The sequence below is a fragment of the Rhinoderma darwinii genome, chromosome 5 (genome assembly GCF_050947455.1).
Source record: "Rhinoderma darwinii isolate aRhiDar2 chromosome 5, aRhiDar2.hap1, whole genome shotgun sequence".
Classification (NCBI taxonomy): Eukaryota; Metazoa; Chordata; class Amphibia; order Anura; family Rhinodermatidae; genus Rhinoderma; species Rhinoderma darwinii.
Window position 1 is genome coordinate 237,293,325 of NC_134691.1, and position 20,333 is coordinate 237,313,657.

At 40.0% G+C, this 20,333-nt stretch overlaps 1 protein-coding gene across 1 annotated transcript in view; it reads left to right on the plus strand.

Moving 5' to 3' along the window:
* The window catches only part of PKD1L1 (polycystin 1 like 1, transient receptor potential channel interacting), a 433,476-nt gene that overhangs the window by 172,942 nt on the left and 240,201 nt on the right, over window positions 1-20,333 (plus strand). The window contains exons 20-26 of the mRNA XM_075828219.1: window positions 153-334; window positions 6,944-7,165; window positions 9,686-9,846; window positions 12,073-12,405; window positions 12,754-12,846; window positions 14,478-14,543; window positions 14,624-14,776. Of these exons, the coding sequence (XP_075684334.1) occupies window positions 153-334; window positions 6,944-7,165; window positions 9,686-9,846; window positions 12,073-12,405; window positions 12,754-12,846; window positions 14,478-14,543; window positions 14,624-14,776 (1,210 nt within the window). The remainder of the gene's footprint in view (window positions 1-152; window positions 335-6,943; window positions 7,166-9,685; window positions 9,847-12,072; window positions 12,406-12,753; window positions 12,847-14,477; window positions 14,544-14,623; window positions 14,777-20,333) is intronic.

A 20,333-nucleotide genomic window follows, 5' to 3' on the forward strand; every position in this document is an offset into this window, starting at 1 on the left:
CTATGTATCTGCTAAGTCCACTAGTGAAATGATACTCCTTTCTGGCTGACTTAATATGGAGCACTTAGTATATAATGCATAAATAATAACCTTATTATTATGCAGACAAGACACATTTTATCTATCATATTAATTGCAGTTTTCTCTTTCAGGTTCAAATAGTTGGAAATGTGGTGTACAGCAATTACACAGTGCCAGTGGAAGTTCAACCCACTGATCCAGTGAGCGTGATTGCAAATGGGCATCATTTTTTCATAGATAAAACCACTGTTAAATATTTCACCCTAAATGGGACAGCATCTTTTGACCCAGATAATCCGAGAACTCATTTAAGGTAGATAAAAAAAAAAAATGCATTTCTATATATAGAAAATCTGGACATTACCATTTTACACACATTATGTATATTTGCAATAATAATTAAATTCACATGTCAGTCAATCTTCTCTTACTGTAGCTTGGACTTGTTTCTGTATGGCATGATTATACAGCATCTAGCCAGACTTCAGTGGGGAGGCTTGCTAAATAATGTATCAACTATATTTTATGTGGTAAGTTCTACCCCAAAGAACCCCATAATAACAAATGTAAGGACATTTAAGGTGGATTAAATTAATAACTTAAAGTGGACCCTCAATTTTCTTGCCATGTCTGTTCTAGTAAACTCTACTGTTCCCGATAAAAGAACAATTCTGGAATATCTTTTCTTAGAACTATGTATTGTGCTGTTCCTCTGTTATTCCATTTAGAAATGTATAATTAAATTGGCAGCTGGATGTTACCATTTCCATTGTCAATAGGGTATGTCCCTACAGAGTCAGACACTTTCAGCACTGATTGCAAAAAGTCAGTGTGTAGGGACACACAATGTTGACACAGGAAAAGTAAAGGCCCTTTTACACCGGCCAATTATCGGGCAAATGAGTGTTCATGGAACGTTCGTTCCCAATAATTGCCCTGTGTAAACAGAGCAATGATCAGCCGATGAACGAGCAAACGCTTGTTCATCGGCTGATTGCATCATTTTAAATAACTAAACTATTTAGGTTCGTTATTTACGGCTTGCATACTAGGCAGACCGGGAGTCCAGTATTAGGACTCTGGTTGCCATTGCAGGCACCAGAACCCCGGCAATAAAATTGCTGGGGTGTCGGTGAGATGCAAATTCCTTAAATGCAGCGATCACTTTTGACCACTGCATTTAAGGGGTTAATGGTGGGGATCGAAGCTAATTTCTGTCCCCGCCATTACAGCCGGATGTCAGCTGTAATACACAGCTGAAATCCTACGATGATGGCACCGACTCAGCTTCTGAGCTGGTGCCATCCATTTGTCGTATGGATACTGGTTTTCCATGACGTATCCATACGACATATGTCGGGAAGGGGTTATAGAGGATCTGTCACTAGTTTAGTAATGCCCAATCTCATAGCTAATCTAATAGACATTGCCACACTGATAATGCCAGTGAAAATTATGTACGAAAACGAATGTTATTTTAAAAGTTATGAGCTTTTTTCGAAATATGCAAAGGAGGCTATGCTAGCCAAGTGGGCGTCAACACCAGCGATTCTCCTGAGGTGGAGCTACCTCACAGCCTCTGACACTGTCCTATCAGCATAAAGCTGCTTCACACAGTGTGAAGCAGCGGAAGGAAGGGGGGGGGGGTCACTCAAAATAGCTAGATCTCTGGCTGTGGACCACCTAGAACAGTTCTGGTGGCACATGAAAGATGAGATTCTAATCTTACAAATGCCAGGTTCACAGTCTAGCTGTGAAACAACCGTAGCTCACAGTGGAAAACATATGCATATACAGTTCCCATTCCAGACTGTGGCTATTTTAAGGGATCCCCTTCCCTCCAGCGTCAGTCTCTGACATGTCAGAGACTGACATTGGTGTGAAGCAGCTTCATTCTGATAGGACAGCATCAGAGGCTGTGAGGTGGCACCACCTCAGGAGAATTGCTGGAGTTAATGCCCTCTTGTCTAGTATAGCCTCATTTGCATAGTTAGAAAAAAGCTCATAACATTTTAACTAATAAACGTTCTGGGGCACAATTTTCACTAGTATTATCAGTGTGACAACGCCTATTAGATTAGCTAGGAGATAGGGCATTACTAAACTAGCGACAGAGCCTCTTTAATAGAAGCCTGTCAAAATCACTATACACTGCAATACATTAGTATTGCAGTATATAGTGCAAGCGATCCAACGATCGCTGGACTTAAAAAACAAAACAAAAAAAAGTGTTAAACTAGGTTTTTTAATGTAAAAAAAAAAAAATGTTACAAAATAACCTTTTCAGATTTTGTCCCTAAAGTATTGTTAAAAAATATATCAATTACATAACCGGTATCGCCGTGTCCGTAGAAGTCCGAACTATTAAAATATAATATAATTCAACGCTGTAAAAAAAAAAATTAATTAAAAATGGCAGAACAGTTTTTTGGTCACCTTAACTCCCCAAAAAAATGTAATAGAAAGTGATCAAAAAGTCGCATGTACCCCAAAATAGTACCTATAAAAATGGCAGATCACCCCACATAATAAGTAAGCCCTCATACCGCTCAATAGACACAAAAATAAAAAAAGTTATTGCTCTCAGAATATGGTGACACAAAATTTTTTTTGTTTAAGCAAAGAGTTTTTTTTCTTTTAAAAGTGGTAAAACATAAAAATAACTATATAAGAATGGTATTGCTATAATTGTATCAACCCGTAAAAACAAAACCCAAAAAACAATGGCAAAATCGCTGTTTTTTACCGATTACTAGCCGTTACTAGGCTTCCTGGTTGCCAAGGTACGGTAGCCTATTAGGTCCTGCCCGAGGCAGGACCTAATACGCTAAGGGTATGTTCACACACACTATTTACGGACGTAATTCGGGCGTTTTAGCCCCGAATTACGTCTGAAAATGCGCCTCAATAGCGTCGGCAAACATCTGCCCATTCACTTGAATGGGTCTTACGATGTTCTGTTCAGACGGTCATTTTTTTTACGCCCCGCTTTCAAAAGAAGTACCTGTCACTTCTTGGGACGTAATTGGAGCCGTTATTCATTGACTCCAATGAAAAGCAGCTCCAGTTACGTCCGTAATGGACGCGGCGTTCAAGCGCCTGCACATGCCGTTACGGCTGAAATGACGGGGCTGTTTTCTCCTGAAAACAGCCCCGTAATTTCGGCCGTTATGGACGCTGTAGTGTGAACATACCCTAACTGTCAAATGAAGAATGACAGTTACGATACACTGCACTACATAAGTAGTGCAGTGTATTGTACCGGGGATCAGAAGACCAGATCTTCAAATCCCCAGGTCAGTGTAAAAGAAAAAGTAAAAAATGTAAAAAAAAATGTGAAAGAAAAATAAATAAATAAATAAATAATAAATAAATAATAAAAACAACACTTGCCCTGTTTCCCTGATCAACTCCATTATTATTATAAAAAAAATGAAAACATGAAAAAAACCTATACAAAATAGGTATCGCCGCATTCGGAACGACCTGATCTATAAAAATGTCACATTATTTTTACCGCATGGTGAACACCGTAAACATTTTTAATAAAAAACAATGACAGCATTTTATTTTTTGGTCATCTTGTCTCAAAAATTTTTTAATAAAAAGTGATCAAAAAGTTGCAAGTAACGCAAAATGGTACCAATGTAAACTACAGTTCGTCACGCATAAAACAAGCCCTCCCGCAGCGATATCAACTAAAAAATAAAAAAGTTATGGCTGTCAGAAAATGGCGACACTAAAACATGATTTTTTTTTAGAAAAGAGTGTTTTTATTGTGGGAACGTAGTGAAATGTAAAAAAAACAATATAAATTTGGTGTCGCTGTACTCGTATCGCCCCGCAGAATAAAGTTAGCATGTTGTATATACTGCACGGTGAACACAGTAAAAAAAAAAAAAACGTGCTAGAATGGCTGTTTTTTGGTTTCCTCATCTCCCCAAAAATTGAATAAATAGTGATTAAAAAAAAAAAAAAATCGCATGTACCCAAAATGGAACCAATAAAAATTACAGCTCGTTCCACAAAAAACGCGCCCTCACACAGCTCCGTCAACGGAAAAATAACACGTTATGACTCTCAAAACGCAATGATGCTAAATGTCGGCCCAGACTAATTTTTTAGGTCCAGTAGAATTTCACTAAATACCCCACATCGTCATTTGCTGGACCCCACAGGTGGACCCCGTAGACGCAGCGGAGATGAGGAAACTTTAGGGCCTTGTGCGGTTTATAGTGAAGAAGTCAAAGATTAGGCAATACTGGAGCCCAGATATTAGTATAATACCCCAAAACCCGGCCTGTGCATAAAGGATTGGTTCAAAGCGTACCACACCAATCCATGGATTCTTCATTCACCCCATTATTACATCATCCTATTATGACATGATGCACTCCGCCCAAGCTTACATATGCCCTGATGTACTCTGCCCAGCTTACATATGCCCTGATGTACTCCACCCAGCTTACATATATACCCTGATGTACTCCTCACAGCTTACATATACCCTGATGTACTCCTCACAGCTTACATATACCCTGATGTACTCCGCCCAGCTTAGATATGCCCCCACATTATAAGCTGAAATAATAGTAAAACACCAAGCAATATCTGCGCTTCAAAAGCCAAATGGTGGTCCAACTGAGCCTGGCAGTGTGCCCAAACCGCAATTTATGACCACATATGGGGTATTACAGTATTCTGGAGAACACGCTTAACAATTTATGGGATGTGTGTCTACGGTGGCACAAGCTGGGCACAACACATTGGGCACTGGAATGGCATATCTATGGAAAACAGCAATTTTCAATCTGCAACGTCTACTGTTTACTCATTTTTGCAAAATACTTGTGCGGTCAAAATGCTCACTACACCCTTAGATCAATTCTTTGAGGGATCTAGTTTCCAAAATGGGGTAATTTTTCGGGGGGTACCACTGTACTGGTACTATAGCTCAATGCAACATGGTGTCAAAAAACAAATCTTGTAAAGTCTCCACTCCAAATACTAAATGGCGCTCCTTCCCTTTAGAGCCTTGCTGTGTGTCCAAATAGCAGTTTATGACCACATGTGGGGTATTTCCGTACTCCGGAGAAGTTGCTTTACAAATGTTGGGGTGCTTTTTCTCTTTTATTTGTTGAGAAAATGAAAAATTTTGAACTAATGCTACGTGTTATTGGAAAATAATGTAATTTTTCATTTTCACTGCCCATTTGTAATAAAATCTATGAGACACCTGTGGAGTCAAAATGCTCACTACCCCCCTAGATGAATTCCTCAATGGGTGTAGTTTGCCAAATGGAGTCACTTTTGGGTAGTTTCCACTGTACTAGTACCCAAGGGATTTGCAATAGCGACATGGTGCAGAAAAACCAATCCAGCAAAATTTGCTCGCCAAATGGCGCTCCTTCCCTTCTGAGCCCTGATGTGTATTCATACAGTGGTTTATTACCACATATGGGGTATTTCCCTACTCTGAAGAGAATGCTTTACAAATGTTATGGTGCTTTTTCTCCTTTATTTGTTGAGAAAATGAAAAATGTTGAACTAATGCTACATCTTATTGGAAAAAATATAATTTTTTATTTTTACTGCACAATTCTAATGAAACACCTGGGGGGGTCAAAATGCTCATTACACCCGTAGTTGAATTCCTCTAAGGGTGTAGTTTCCCAAATGGAGTCACTTTTGGGGGGGGGGTATTTCCGTACTCTGGAGAAGTTGCTTTACAAATGTTATGGTGCTTTTTCTCCTTTATTTGATGAGAAAATGAAACATTTTGAGGTAAAGCTACATCTTATTGGAAAATAATGTAATTTCTCATTTTCACTGCCCAATTCTAATGAAATCTATGAAATACCTGTATGGTCAAAATAATCACTACACCCCTAGATGAATTCCTCTAGGGGTGTCGTTTCCCAAATAGAGTTACTTGTGGGCGGTTTTCTTTGTTTTTGCATCACAAGACCTCTTCTAACCTGACATGGTGCCTGAAATATAATTTAAGAAAAGGAAGGCCGAAAAATCCTCTAGGTGCTCCTTTGCTTCTGGGGCTTTTGTTTCAGGCCCGTAGCGCACTAGAGCCACATGTGGGATATTTCTAAAAACTTCAGAATCAGGGCAATAAATATTCAGTTGTGTTTCTCTTGTAAAAACCTTCAGTATTACAGGAAAAAATTGACTAAAATGGAATTTCTGCAAAAAAAATGAAATTTGTAAATTTCCCTTCCACTTTGCTTTAATTCCTGTGGCACGCATAAAGGGTTAAGAAACGTTTTAAATGCTGTTTTGAATACTTTAAGGGGTGCAGTTTTTAAAATGGGGTGATTTGTGGGGGTTCCTAATACATAAGGCCCTCAAAGCCACTTCAGAACTGAACTGGTCCTTGACAAAATAGCCTTTTGAAATTTTCTTGAAAATATGAGAAATTGCTGCTAAACTTATAAGCCTTGTAACGTCCTAGAAAAATAAAAGGATGTTCAAAAAATGATGCAAACATAAAGTAGACATATGGGAAATGTTAACTAGTGACTATTTTTTGTGGTATTACTATCTGTCTTACAAGCAGATACATTTGAATTTAGAAAAATGCTAATTTTTGCAAATTTTCTGTAAATTTTGGTGTTTTCACAAATAAATATTTAATTTATCGACCAAATTTTTTCACTAACATAAAGTACAATATGTCACGAGAAAACAATCTCAGAATCGCTCAGATAGGTAAAAGAATTCTGGAGTTATTACCACATAAAGTGACACATGTCAGATTTAAAAAATGAGGCTGTGTCATAAGGTCCAAAAGTGTCTGGGTCCTTAAGGGGTTAAGGGGTTAAAGGTAATTAGGTGTTTTGACTGCATGTTTGTGTATGAGACAGGTTTAATTTTATTTAACTTTACCATAAAACTGTTTTCATGTTTTAAGGTTCCATTGGAGTTGTGCTGCAGTGTCTATCCATGAGCATTTATGCTTTAACTCAAGTAAGATAAATCCTCTTCATAACAATAGTAGCATTGTCACCTTCCCAACTACTCTACTTAATGACAATTGTGATCAATTTCACTTTACCTTATCTGTGTCTAATGGAGATCGCAAATCTTCAAATGCTGAAGCATTTTTATCCATCAGTCCCAACACAAACTTTAGGTAAGTGTGCAAAAGTTACAAAAAACGGTTATGTATACACTTGGGCACTCAACAGCAGGCATACATGTCATTTAATCCCCAACTGCAGTTTATGTTTTTTTGACCTTATATGTATGTGGGGACGGGGAGTGGTGTGTTACCACATGTGCTCGAACATATACGCACACTAGCTATGCCCACGATCCCAGCTGAGGAGGAGTGACTGCGATTGTGATCCACTCTGCTGTGGCAATATCCGGGATCAGAGAAAATTCATAATTTAACCCCTTCAGTACCACAATAGGCAGCAATCATGCTGCTATCAGAGGGAGGGGGCTCCCTTTTGAACAATGATCACCTTACAAAGGCTCTTTTACACCTGCCAATTATCGTGCAAACGAACGTTCACAGAACACTCGTTCCTAATAATTGCCCTGTGTAAACAGGGCAACGATCAGCTGATGAACGAGCAAACACTCGTTCATCGGCTGATTGCATTGTTTTAAATAACAAAACTATTATCGTTGTCGGCAGCACATCTCCCTGTGTAAACAGGGAGATGTGCTGTCGACATGATTAAAATATATTGGGACGAGCACTCGTCCCCATACTAGCTGCTTGTGAAAAGAGCAAACGAGCACCGATCAAGAGCTCTCTCGGCCCGTGTAATATCACCCTTACTATTGCTGGTGCCTGGTAGAACATACCTATGTATTTTCTAGCCGGCTGCCTTTGCATTGTATAAAAACAGGCAGAAAGTTTAATTTCATACAGCAGAATGACACTACATTATAGGAAAAGTGTTAAAGTCCCATAATAGGACTATAAAAAAAACTGATAAGGGGCATGGAGTTATGAGCAAAGGAATTAAATTTATCTGGTCTTTAGTAGTAACATTTAAGTAAATAAATAGCTCATGCAAAAACATTGTGAAAAGCTGTCTCATGTAAAATCCACCCATACGACAAGGGAGTACTCCATACATCTGGAGAAAAAAAGGTTTAATCTCCAGATGGGACAAAACTTTACTATAAGATCCGTGAATCTGTGGAAATAAGGCTCAGTTCATGTCGTTTTTCAGAAGTATTCCTCGACGTATGCCTCCAACATATGCCACTGAATGGAATACTGTGGCATACGTCGGCCATTGACTCTCGTAGTATATAAACGTTTACTTTGCTGTATACTTTTATTTTACTGTGTCCCACTGCATAGTAGAGAGTGGTAGACCACGCTTTTCTATACAGTAAAAAAAAGTAAGCCGGCACATACTGGCCCAGCGTATGCCCAAAAAACATTCCACCATACGCTGGGTGCATATGGGAGTTATGGGCACGTCAGAGTATACGTCAGGAAATCCTCCCAGCGAAACTGCTGACATGCCTGAAAAATGAGTGGTGAACTGAGCATAAAATAATAAATAATCAGAACAAATGAGCTAACAATGAGACAGATGAGAGGCCCCTGCCCATAATGTAAATATACAGAATTCTTGTTAGAATGTTGATCCAGCGTTATTGCCACTTGGGATCAGAAGGAAAATGTTTCCCTTTTAGGGCATATTGGATCATACGTTATGGGATTGAACTTCACAGACAGGTGTTGTTTTTTCAACCATACTAATGATATAATTTAAATAAAATTGTGAACGGCATAAAAAAATAGAAATATGACGGTACAAAAAAAATTATATATATTAAGTGTGATTGGTGCAACTTTCAAAATAGTTTTTGTTAAATATTATTTTTACTTTTTGAGATACAGCTGCTTTGTATCATGGCTGTATCGTGCACCTGTTATCAATTACATCTAAGTTATGAACTTAGATGTGATCGATAGCAGCTCGAACCTGCGTGTTAGAAAGACGCAGGACCCGCTGACACTGAACCCGTCAGTCCCGCGGACCTGACAAGTTCAGGTCTCAGCGCACGATACAGCCACGATACAAAGCAGCTGTATCTCAAAAAGTTAAAATACGTTTTAATAGAAAGTATTCGAAAGTTGTACCAATCACATTAATAGACATTTTTATTTAAAAAAATTATTTTTATTTTTCAAAGGTGTACATAGCCTTTAAAGAATTATTCCCAGTATTGACAATCACAGGATAGGTGATAACTTCTGATCGCTGGGAGCCCCATCATTGTGACCCCCACCGATTGCGAGAACGCGTGTCCTGAATCTCCTGTTTCCCCTCAACCACAGTTAGAAGGACATTGAATGGAGCAGTGGTCGAGCATGCATGCGGCAGCTTCATTCAAAGTCTTTGGGAATGACGGAAACAGACGAGTACAAGACTCCGCTGATTTTTTCACCACATTGATAACTCTGTGTGAAAGGCTTTCACACCTGGCACATAAATATCCTAGTTAAATAACCCCTTCCCGCATTGTGCCATACATTGTTCCATATATTTACAGTAGCTTAGATGGTCCTACATGATACAGTAATATATAAAATGTTCTTATAGTAATAATTCTGAATAGATTGTCTTAAGAGTATAAAATCATAAAATCTTTATTGTTTTATTATTTGTTCTAGGTTTGTTGAAATTACATGTATTGAATGTAGGGGGCTTTCGATTAACTGGAACCAACAATTTACAGTACAGGCTGTTTGTACAGGCTGCAGTGACCTAGATCATATATTATATCAGTGGGAACTGTACAAGATTAACGCAACAGACTCCAGCACACCAGAAGGTTTGATATTATTTGGAACATATGAGTAACGTATTATTAGAATGATGCCTTTAGCTCCTAATTGCTTCAAGCAGACAAAAGGTTTGGTTAAGTGACATGGTATTATGCTCATTGTGGTAACCCCGCTGTCAGTTCTCACAAGTCTACCTCTAAAAAGCCATAAATAATGTTTATTCTTATATGCCCTAACTATACTCATTTGGTGTTTACGATAAGAGGAACAGAATAAAGAGAGTGTGTGAGAGAGAGAGTAATAGAGAGAGAGAGAGAGAGAGAGAGAGAGAAAGAGGAAAGGGAGAATGAAAAGAAAGAAAGAAAGAAAGAAAGAAAGAAAGAAAGAAAGAAAGAAAGAAAGAAAGAAAGAAAGAAAGAAAGAAAGAAAGAAAGAATGAATGACTGTGTGATAGATATGAGGTGGGAGAAGAAGCATGAAGACAAAGAGAATTTGGAATGCATAAGTAAAGAAAATACATAGGTAGGTAAGAACTATAGACAAAGGATTGAGAATGGACCAAAGGTGAGAGAAAAGAGAGGAAACAAAATATGAGAGAAAGAGAGTGTCACGATCTGTGGGTATATGGATCCACTGGGCCATACCACCGTAGCGGGATAGTAGCTAGCCAAACAGTGTACCAAGTCCATGTATATATAGTCCAAGCACAAGGGTACCTGTAGTAGTTCAGACATGAGCAACGGCTAGGCTCAGATGGGACCTTGGCAGCAGACACTAGGCGTGGTAACACAGCAGGCATGACCGGTGACACAACATGACTCCAACTTTCTAAGGCACAGGAACAAAGGTAGCACAGGATACAGGTATCAGGTACAGGAATACTGGGAACAGGATAACACAAAAGAACCATTTGCAAGACTAACACGGGTAAACACAACAACGCTCAGGCAAGGAGTAAAGGGGCAGGGCCCTTCATATAGTCTAGGGTGATCATGGGCTAATTAATGATTATTTTCATGTGCGGGACACAGCAGAACGGAGCAGAAGTAAGCACTGTTGTCTCCTAGGAAGGAGATGCGGGCCAGCACTCAAAGATCCATGACTGCGGCCGTCAGGGGGTTTAGTAAACCCGATGGCCCGCGACCGTGGATGCTACAGTATCCCCCTCTTACGCCCCCTCTTCTTGGGGCCAGAGAGAGAGAGGAACTTCTTAATGAGGGTAGGAGCATTAAGGTTCTCTTCTAGCTCCCACGACCTCTCCTCTGGACCAAACCCCTTCCAATCCACCAAATAAAAAGTTCTTCCTCCTACTTTTTTAAGTCCAGGATCTCCTTAATCTGGAACACATCGGAAGAACTGCTGGGAGCAACTGCAGGGCTATGTGTTTTTGTTTAGCGGTTCAGGCCCACAGGCTTCAGGAGGGAAACATGAAACGAGTTGGGGATCTTGATATATATAGTCCAAGCACAAGGGTGCCTGTAGTATTTTAGACAGTAGCAACGGCTAGGCTCAGATGGGACCTTGGCAGCAGACACCAGGCGTGGTGTAATACAACAGGCGTGACCGGTGGCACAACACGACTTTAACTTTCTAAGGCGCAGGAACAAAGGTAGCACAGGATACAGGCAGCAGGTACGGGAACACTGGGAACAGGATAACACTAAGGGACAATTTGCAAGACTAACACGGGTAAACACAACAACGCCCAGGCAAGGAGTAAAGGGGCATGGTCTTTCATATAGTCCAGGGTGATCATGGGCTAATTAATTATTAATTTCATGTGCGCACACTGACCCTTTAAGGCCGGGTACGAGCGTGCGCGCGCACCCTACGGGACACAGCAGAATGCTCGGTTGACAGCGGAAGTGAGCCCTAGCGTCTCCTAGGGAGGAAATGCGGGCCAGCGCTCAAAGATCCATGCCTGCGGCCGTCGGGGTTGAGTAATTCCGATAGTCCGCGGCCGTGGACACTACAGAGAGTATATGGCAGAAGAAGAGATGAAGGATAGCCTTATTTAGAGATAAAGTATCTATTCTATCTATCTATCTATCTATCTATCTATCTATCTATCTATCTATCTATCTATCTATCTATCTATCTATCTATCTATCTATCTATCTATCTTCTTTCTCTGTATATATCTGTATAGATCTGTATGGGATAATGTAACATATAATCTAATTCATGCAAGCCCTGATATAAATTAATGAGCGGAGATGTAGTGAACTTAAAATAAGTATTACTCAAAAACTATGCATGCAATTTATTTACAGTTCCATTTTGTCGAATAAAAGAAAGCATGGGAGGTCCAAGCGCACTTAGTGAAGAGAATCTCTACAATGAAACGTTTACAAAAGTCCCAACCTTACAGCTTACATCAAGTGAAGTTTACTCTACATCAGTTTATGCAGAAGAGCAAGTAACAGAACATTTGCTTGAGTCAACTGACTTACCAAAAATTATTCATAGTAATACTGAAAGTACAGAATCAGTATATGATTTGTACGTGATTGAGTCACATCCGGACCTACCAGAGGAAGGCTCTACAGGTGGTAGAAATATAATAAGCCGTGGGTCAACTATGGATAAGTCAAGTGATTCCAAAGGTAATTTACTGACTTGTTAGAAAATTATACACCATAGTTAATATGTTTAACTCACTAATTTAAAGTGGGTCTTCAGGATCCCCTCTGTATTGATAGTCATTTGAAGCCAATGGGCGACCATGTAATTTATGGTCATGCCATGTCCCTCAGAATGAAAGCCTCTATATTACACAAAGTCCACTAGTAAGTTACAGCCTGACGTCTGTCATTGCTATCAGGAGTTTATACTATAACTACAATATGTGTAACCATAATCTATTACACCATTATGTAATTTCTCTTTTAAACTTCAATATTATTTATAAAAAACAAATACATTTTATTTTCGTACAAAAAAAAACAAAACAGGCGTACATACATATGGTATGAATGGCTTCATAAGTGGAGATGGAGAAGGAGGAAATCTTTTATGGAATGATACCAAAGGTCAGACACATAATGGTGAGTTGAGGCCAAAATTATAATAAGAGAATATCCGCTACATCTAGAGGAAAGCAGGTTTCACCTTCATCATAGTGGGGTATTTTGATTTATTTTTAATATAAGGGTACTTGCACACAAAGTGTGCGGCAGCAAAAAAATTTTGTTTTCATTTCAGGATAGCTGTAAATAAATGTTAGGCCCCATTCACACGAACGTGCTTTTGCTACCGCAATTCCCCCGAAAATCCACGGGTGAATTGCGGCCCCATTCATTTCAGTGGGCCCATTCACACGACCGTGGTTTCCACGGTCTGTGCATGGCCCAGGAGCCTGGACCGCAAAAAGGACTGACATGTCTTATTACGGCCATGTTTTGCGGTCCAGTCTCATAGAAAATAATACACGCGGCCATGAGCACGGCCCGTGATTTGCGGGCGGCTCGCGGGCGACACTCCGCGCTGGCCGACCCGAAAATCATGGCCGTGCACATGGCTACGGTTGTGTGCATGAGGCCTTAGTAAAACTGGCTTTGTGAAAAAACGCATGACAATGCTGCATATAAAAACTTATGATCACGGTTTTTACGAGCGATTTTTAGCACTGAAGTTTTCCCTAGTGAAGTCCATAGGTAAACCTGCAGCAAAAGGCCAGGATCACACACGCAGTTTTGATGCAGTTTTTGGCTACGTTATTTTTTAGCCAAACACAGAAGTGGACACAAAAGAAATTAGATACATTAGTGTTTTCTTTATACCTTTCCACTTTTGACTTTGGCTCAACAAACTGAGACAAAAACTGAGTTGATCATGGCCTAACCTTGACCAATAAATAAGACATGCTCCCTTTTTTTTTTTTTTTAAAAGTGCAGCCTGCTTTGAACACTATGCAGTTTTTAACCACACTGTGTGAAAGGGATTTCATATAAAGATTTGCTGTAAAAATGTACTGTAATTACAGCGCCAAAAACACTGCAAATCCACAATGTGTAAAAGCAACCTAAAAGCAGTGATACTATGTAACAAGCTTTTGCCATGGGCAACTACTCCACTTTTACTTTGCACCAGTTTTCATAAATCTCCCCCAAAGTAATTAAAATTATCTGAAATAAATTGCTTCGGAATATGTAATTAACTAGGGAATTATTAGAATGACTGATTTTGGATTCAGGAATTAATATTTTTTTCCCTAACGTGAGTATAATTTACAACAAAGAGATTGTTTAGCCATCATCTGGATTAATATTGTAGTCAATTAGATTATAACTAGATGGACTATTTGTTTATTTTTTATTATTTGATTGCGTTACTATTTTTCATACCTTAGCATTATTAAAATTGCTGATTGATCAAATGCGCTCATTGGTCTATTTTCGATGCCCCTCTATGGAGAGTGGCAGTGCATGCTAGTCCTTATTTTCAGCAAAGAACTAAGGATCCCTAGTTCTTGACAACAGTGGGGGTCCTACAGGTTGAACCCCCCCACCTTACTTACATAAGCTGTCTGATTGACAGGTTATGAAAGCAAAAGAGGGGTTGAAGTTAAAACAACCACATATGGGCTGTTAGTTGGGCATTGCTGGGAGTATTAGCTACCTGCTCTTGCCATATTTTGTAAGTCAAGTAAACTATATTACATTTCTAAATTTGACAGATTTTGACACGCATATTTATGATAACATAGAGGAAGGTATCAGAGGCTCGGGAACAAGGACACAAAGTAAGTTTACAGTTTTTACAATTCTTTACCATTTTAGGTCATATGAAAACTAATAATTTTTTATATCTATCTTTTCCAAGATGAATTTGATAACACATATGCTTTGTCATATGAAGATACTGATACACATAGTGATAACGTTGTGGATTCGACAGCAGCAAATATTGTCTCCATGGTTAACTGGTCAAAACTGAAAATCAGTCATGAATTATTTAGCCGTTATACTACCTCAGGTATGGTATATTAGCTGCTCGAAATGTAAATGTTCATTCTGTCATATATCAGATATAAACAAAGTATTTTGAGATGATTAAACTAAGATTAATTTATAAGCTTAAATGCAGTATACATATCAGCACAGTCCTAAAGGTCCTCTTACACCGGACAAGTTTGGCCGGTGCAACGAGAGCCGATCAACGGGACAGCTCGTTGGTCATCGCTCGTTTGCTCCAGTCACAAGGAGCTATGTATGGGGACGAGTTGTCGTTACTCCGATCGCTTGTCCCCATACTGTAATCGAATGACTAGTTGAGCAATTCCCAGGGTGAAAGTTTATGGAATTGCTCTGTAAGTGATTCCCCAAAGACAGCTGGAGAATGTCTGGATTAAGCGTGCAAATAATCCGCTACCTCAAATCCATCACTACTCTGATCAACAGAGTCTAAGACTACTCCCCCAGCATCAGATGTATTGGTAACTTTGATGCCTGTTCCTATCAGGTCACCAAGATTTTACAAAAATACTGGCCCATCCTTCGTGCTGACTCAGATCTCTGTGATGCCAGTTCCACCACCCCTAACATTACCTATCGAAGAGGAAAAAATCTGCGCTATTATCTTATGTATAGTCATTATTTTTAACCATCTATTGCATCCAAATGTTGGCTCAAATCGCTGGTTATAGGATCTCATTCCTGTGGAAGATGTTCCTTTTGTCCCCTCATGCCTACTGTCAAGAATTTCTGTAATCCTTCAGATGGGAGAATCTACAAGATCAGAAAATGTATTAATTGTCAAATCAGTGGCGTTATTTATATAGCAAAATGCCCATGTCCAAAATTGCATGTGGGCAAGTCTGTTCTAGAACTGAGGAGAAGAATTTCCAATCATCTCAGTATTATAAACAAAAGGAAAGATACACCTTTATCCAGACATATTCCATCCATACATGATGGTAACATCCGCTCATTACAATTCTGGGCTGTCACCCAGATCAAGTTGGGCCCTAGAGCTGGTAATCTAGACCGTAAACTTCTACAAGAAGAAGCACGGTGGATTCACCGCCTGGGCACTCTAAGCCCTGTTGGGCTCAACGAACATTTCACTTTTGCAGCTTTTCTATAATATTCATTAACATTCTTTAATACTTTTTAATATTATCTATATACTTACTTAATATTCATATTCACATATATCATATACATATCAAATAACTTGTTCAGTTATCTATATGGATATAACAATAGCTATGTCAATACTGACTTCTCCTCATCTGCCTCTGAGGACTGAGGACTGATATCTTTGTGCATATACTATATACTTATATTCAATTTCTTTTAGCACCTCTTAATTAGTGCCATTGTTTTCTTGCCATTGTTTCTTTCCCAGCATAGTTGATAGTTAGTCAGTTTTTCCATTTGTGCACTAAATCTTAATGCATGCACTGTAGCAGTTCGTTTAAAATCATTAAGTATCTCGGCACTTCTATACTCAGACGCCTGACACTGGTCACCTCAATGGCAATTCTTATTGGTCCGCTCCCGCGTCTGTCACACGTTAAGTGGCTCGACCGATTACACTGCCTTCATTGGTTGCTTCTTATGGAATTCCCACCTGTTCAGTACGTTTAGCCTACCTAATAAGAGGAAATCCACGGCGCGCCGTCATTAGCCCTTGAACCCCTGAGGACGCTACATATGTAGCGAAACATGTCGGGAGGGCTTTTTTGAATTTTAACTACCTGCTCTGCCTGTTGCTAGATCCACCGATACTTAGCAGTTAGTGTAGCCATAGCGTTCTGCAGCTGATGCTTCTAATGCACTTTTATCGTTAAGTGCCTACTAATACATACACCTATTAAGCATTGCTCTATATAGGTCCTACTCTAGCAGCATGCCTGGTTCATTTTAATTTATCTATGTGGTTCATTTAATTGCTTCTTATAGCCTAACAAAGATTTATCATTTAAAGAGGCTCTGTCACCAGATTTTGCAACCCCTATCTGCTATTGCAGCAGATAGGTGCTGCAATGTAGATTACAGTAACGTTTTTATTTTTAAAAAACGAGCATTTTTGGCCAAGTTATGGCCATTTTTGTATTTATGCAAATGAGGCTTGCAAAAGTACAACTGGGCGTGTTGAAAAGTAAAAGTACAACTGGGCGTGTATTATGTGCGTACATCGGGGCGTGTTTACTACTTTTACTAGCTGGGCGTTCTGATGAGAAGTATCATCCACTTCTCTTCAGAACGCCCAGCTTCTGGCAGTGCAGATCTGTGACGTCACTCACAGGTCCTGCATCGTGTTGGCCACATCGGCACCAGAGGCTACAGTTGATTCTGCAGCAGCATCAGCGTTTGCAGGTAAGTAGCTACATCGATTTACCTGCAAACGCCGATGCTGCTGCAGAATCATCTGTAGCCTCTGGTGCCGATGTGTCCTCGCTCGTCTGACACGATGCAGGACCTGGGGAAGTGACGTCACAGCGTGATCTCTCGAGAACACGGCTGTGTCTGCACTGCCAGAAGCTGGGCGTTCTGAAGAGAAGTGGATGATACTTCTATACACAACGCCCAGCTAGTAAAAGAAGTAAAAACGCCCCGATGTACGCACATAATACACGCCCAGTTGTACTTTTACTTTTCAACACGCCCAGTTGGACTTTTGCAAGCCTCATTTGCATAAATACAAAAATGGTCATAACTTGGCCAAAAATGCTCGTTTTAAAAAAATAAAAACGTTACTGTAATCTACATTGCAGCGCCGATCTGCTGCAATAGCAGGTAAGGGTTGCAAAATCTGGTGACAGAGCCTCTTTAACTTGTTCATGGTAGTTGGGAAATAGGGTTTTTTTGCCGGTTGGCATCCAGTTGCTATGCAAGGCTGCTCTATGGTCTTCACTAGAGCCCACCGCAAGGCAGGTTGTATTTGGCTTCATAGAACCCAGGTTGCATTAACAAAATACGGTGTTGGACAGGAGGTGCAATGCAGGCAAAACCAGAACAGAAAACCAGACAAGCCAGAGGGGTCATCAACAGGCAGAGTTCACAACCAGGAGGGAGTCCAAATCACAAATCAGAAGATTACCAGGAGTGCAGAGGACAAAAAGAGCTGAGAGCAGAAAGTCCAAAGCAGTGAGAAATAGGGTAAATCCAAAAACAAAGCCATGGTCCAGTTCCAGTTCCAAGAATCCAAATAGTCAGGTAATACAGGGTATAATCAGGAGCTTGATCTGATACCTGAATACATAAAGAAATTCGCAAGCACAAATGAAGGAACTGACCAGACTTAAATACTCCACCGTAGAATCTGATAGGATGCAAACGGAGAAATTAGATTGGCTCTGCAACTCAAACCAAAACCGTCCAGAAGCTAGACTAGAAGTCATGACAACATTAAAGAAACAGACGTTTCCTAACACATACATTATTATCATGTCGGCATGTGCTGCCGACAACGATAATATTTTCGTTTTTTAAAACTATACGCTCAGCAGATGAACAAGCGTTTGCTTGTTTATCTGCTGATCACTGACCTGTTTACACAGGGCAATTCTCGTCAACGAGCGCTCTATGAACGATCATTTGCCCAATAATTGGCCCGTGTAATAAGGCCTTAATTGTCAGCCTGCTCCAGCACGTGCAAACAAATATATTTGTCGGATATCCAAGGGAGATGTATCTTCATAGGCAAAGGGTTAGACTATTGCTGCAACAGAATCTTGACAAAATTGGGATTTTTTTTTTAAATACATAAAATAAAATATAGATATGTATATTTTATCGCCAAAAGTATGTGGACACTTGACCATCATACCTATATGAGCTTGTTGGGCATTCCATTTAGAAACCATGGGTGTAAATATAGAGTTGTGCCCTGTTTTGCAGTTATAACAACTTACACTCTTCTAGAAAAGCTTTTTACAACATTTTAGAGTGTGTCTGTAGGAGCTAAAAGAGCATTTGTGAGGTTAGGCACTTATGTTGAATGAGATCGTCTGGCTGGCAAACGGCATTCCAATTAATCTCAAAGGTGTTCTTCAGGGCTCCACATAACTTGTCAAACCACGTCTTTATGGACCTTGTTTTGTGCACATGGGAACAGGAAAGGGCCTTCCCCAAAATTTGCCACAAACTTGGAAGCATAGAATTGTCTAAAAGGTCTTTGCAGCATTACCCAATGGAAATAAAGGGCCTAGTCCAAACCCTGAAAAACACCAAATTTTACAATAGGCACTATGAATTCCGGTAGATAGTGTTTTTCTGGCATCTACCAAACCCAGATTTTTCTTTCAGACTGCCAAATCATGAAATATAGTGATTCATCAATTCAGAGAACACGTTTCCTCTGCTCCAGAGTGCAGTGGCGGTGCACTTTACACCACTTCAGCCCCAAGTTGGCATTGTTCGTGGTGATCTTTGGCAGTGTGCTGTTGCTCCACTCATTTCATGACGCTCAGTTCAGATATGTGCACACGATAACTGCAATTACGTCTGAAATTACGGATCTGTTTTCAGAGAAAACAGCTTCGTAATTTCAGACGTAATTGCATGTACTTGCGTTTTGTGGGGCATCTTTTACGGATGTAATTTGGAGGTGTTCTTCATTGGAGTCAATGAAAAACGGCTACAATTAAGTCCCAAGAAGTGTCCTGCACTTCTTTTGACGAGGCTGTAATTTTACGCGCTGTCTTTTAACAGCGACGTGTAAAATGACAGGTCGTCGGCACAGTACATCGTAAAGCCCATTGAAAGTAATGGGCAGATGTTTGCCAATGTATTGGAGCCGGTTTTTCGGACGTAATACGAGGCGTAAAACGCCTCCATTACGTCTGAAAATAGGTCTTGGGAACCCAGCCTTCTTGTGCTGATGTCACTTCCAGAAGCATTTGGGAACTCTGTAGTAAGTGATGCAACAGAGGATAGCTGAATTTTACGCAACACACTCTTCGGCACTGGGCAGCCACGCTTTGTGAGTTTGCGTGGTGTACCATTTTAAGACTTTACTTCCACTTCACAATAGTAGTCCTTACAGTTGACAGAGGCAGATGACAGTGCCACATTTGGGTATGTTCACAGAGGGTGGATGCGCTGCGTAAATGTACAAAGCGTATAAGCCTTGGAGCCGGCAGGGAATTCCGGCCAAAAAATCGCACCAAATTGTGGTGCAGTTTTTCGGCCGGAATGTGCACTGGGGAAAACAGCATGTAAAAAAAAAAAAAAACTTGCATACTTATCGGTAGTCAGGGCAACACGTCCCTCTGACATTCTGCAGTTGGGCCTCCTGGGATGACATTCCATCCCATGTGATCGCTGCAGCAGTCACATGGGATGAAAAGTCATCCCTGGAGGACAGGCTGGATGTAGGAGCACAAAGATCTGGGTAAGTATAAACTTTCTTTTTCTGAGTTGCGATTGGTGTGGCGGAATGCTTTTTGTTGCGGTTTTTACCACCCCATTGAATTCAATGGGGAAAACCTGCAATGGAAAAGCAGCGATTCCACAGCATAATTGACATGCTGCAGATAAAAAATACTGCATCGGTTATTTGGCGTTTTTTTTTCCGCGTCGTG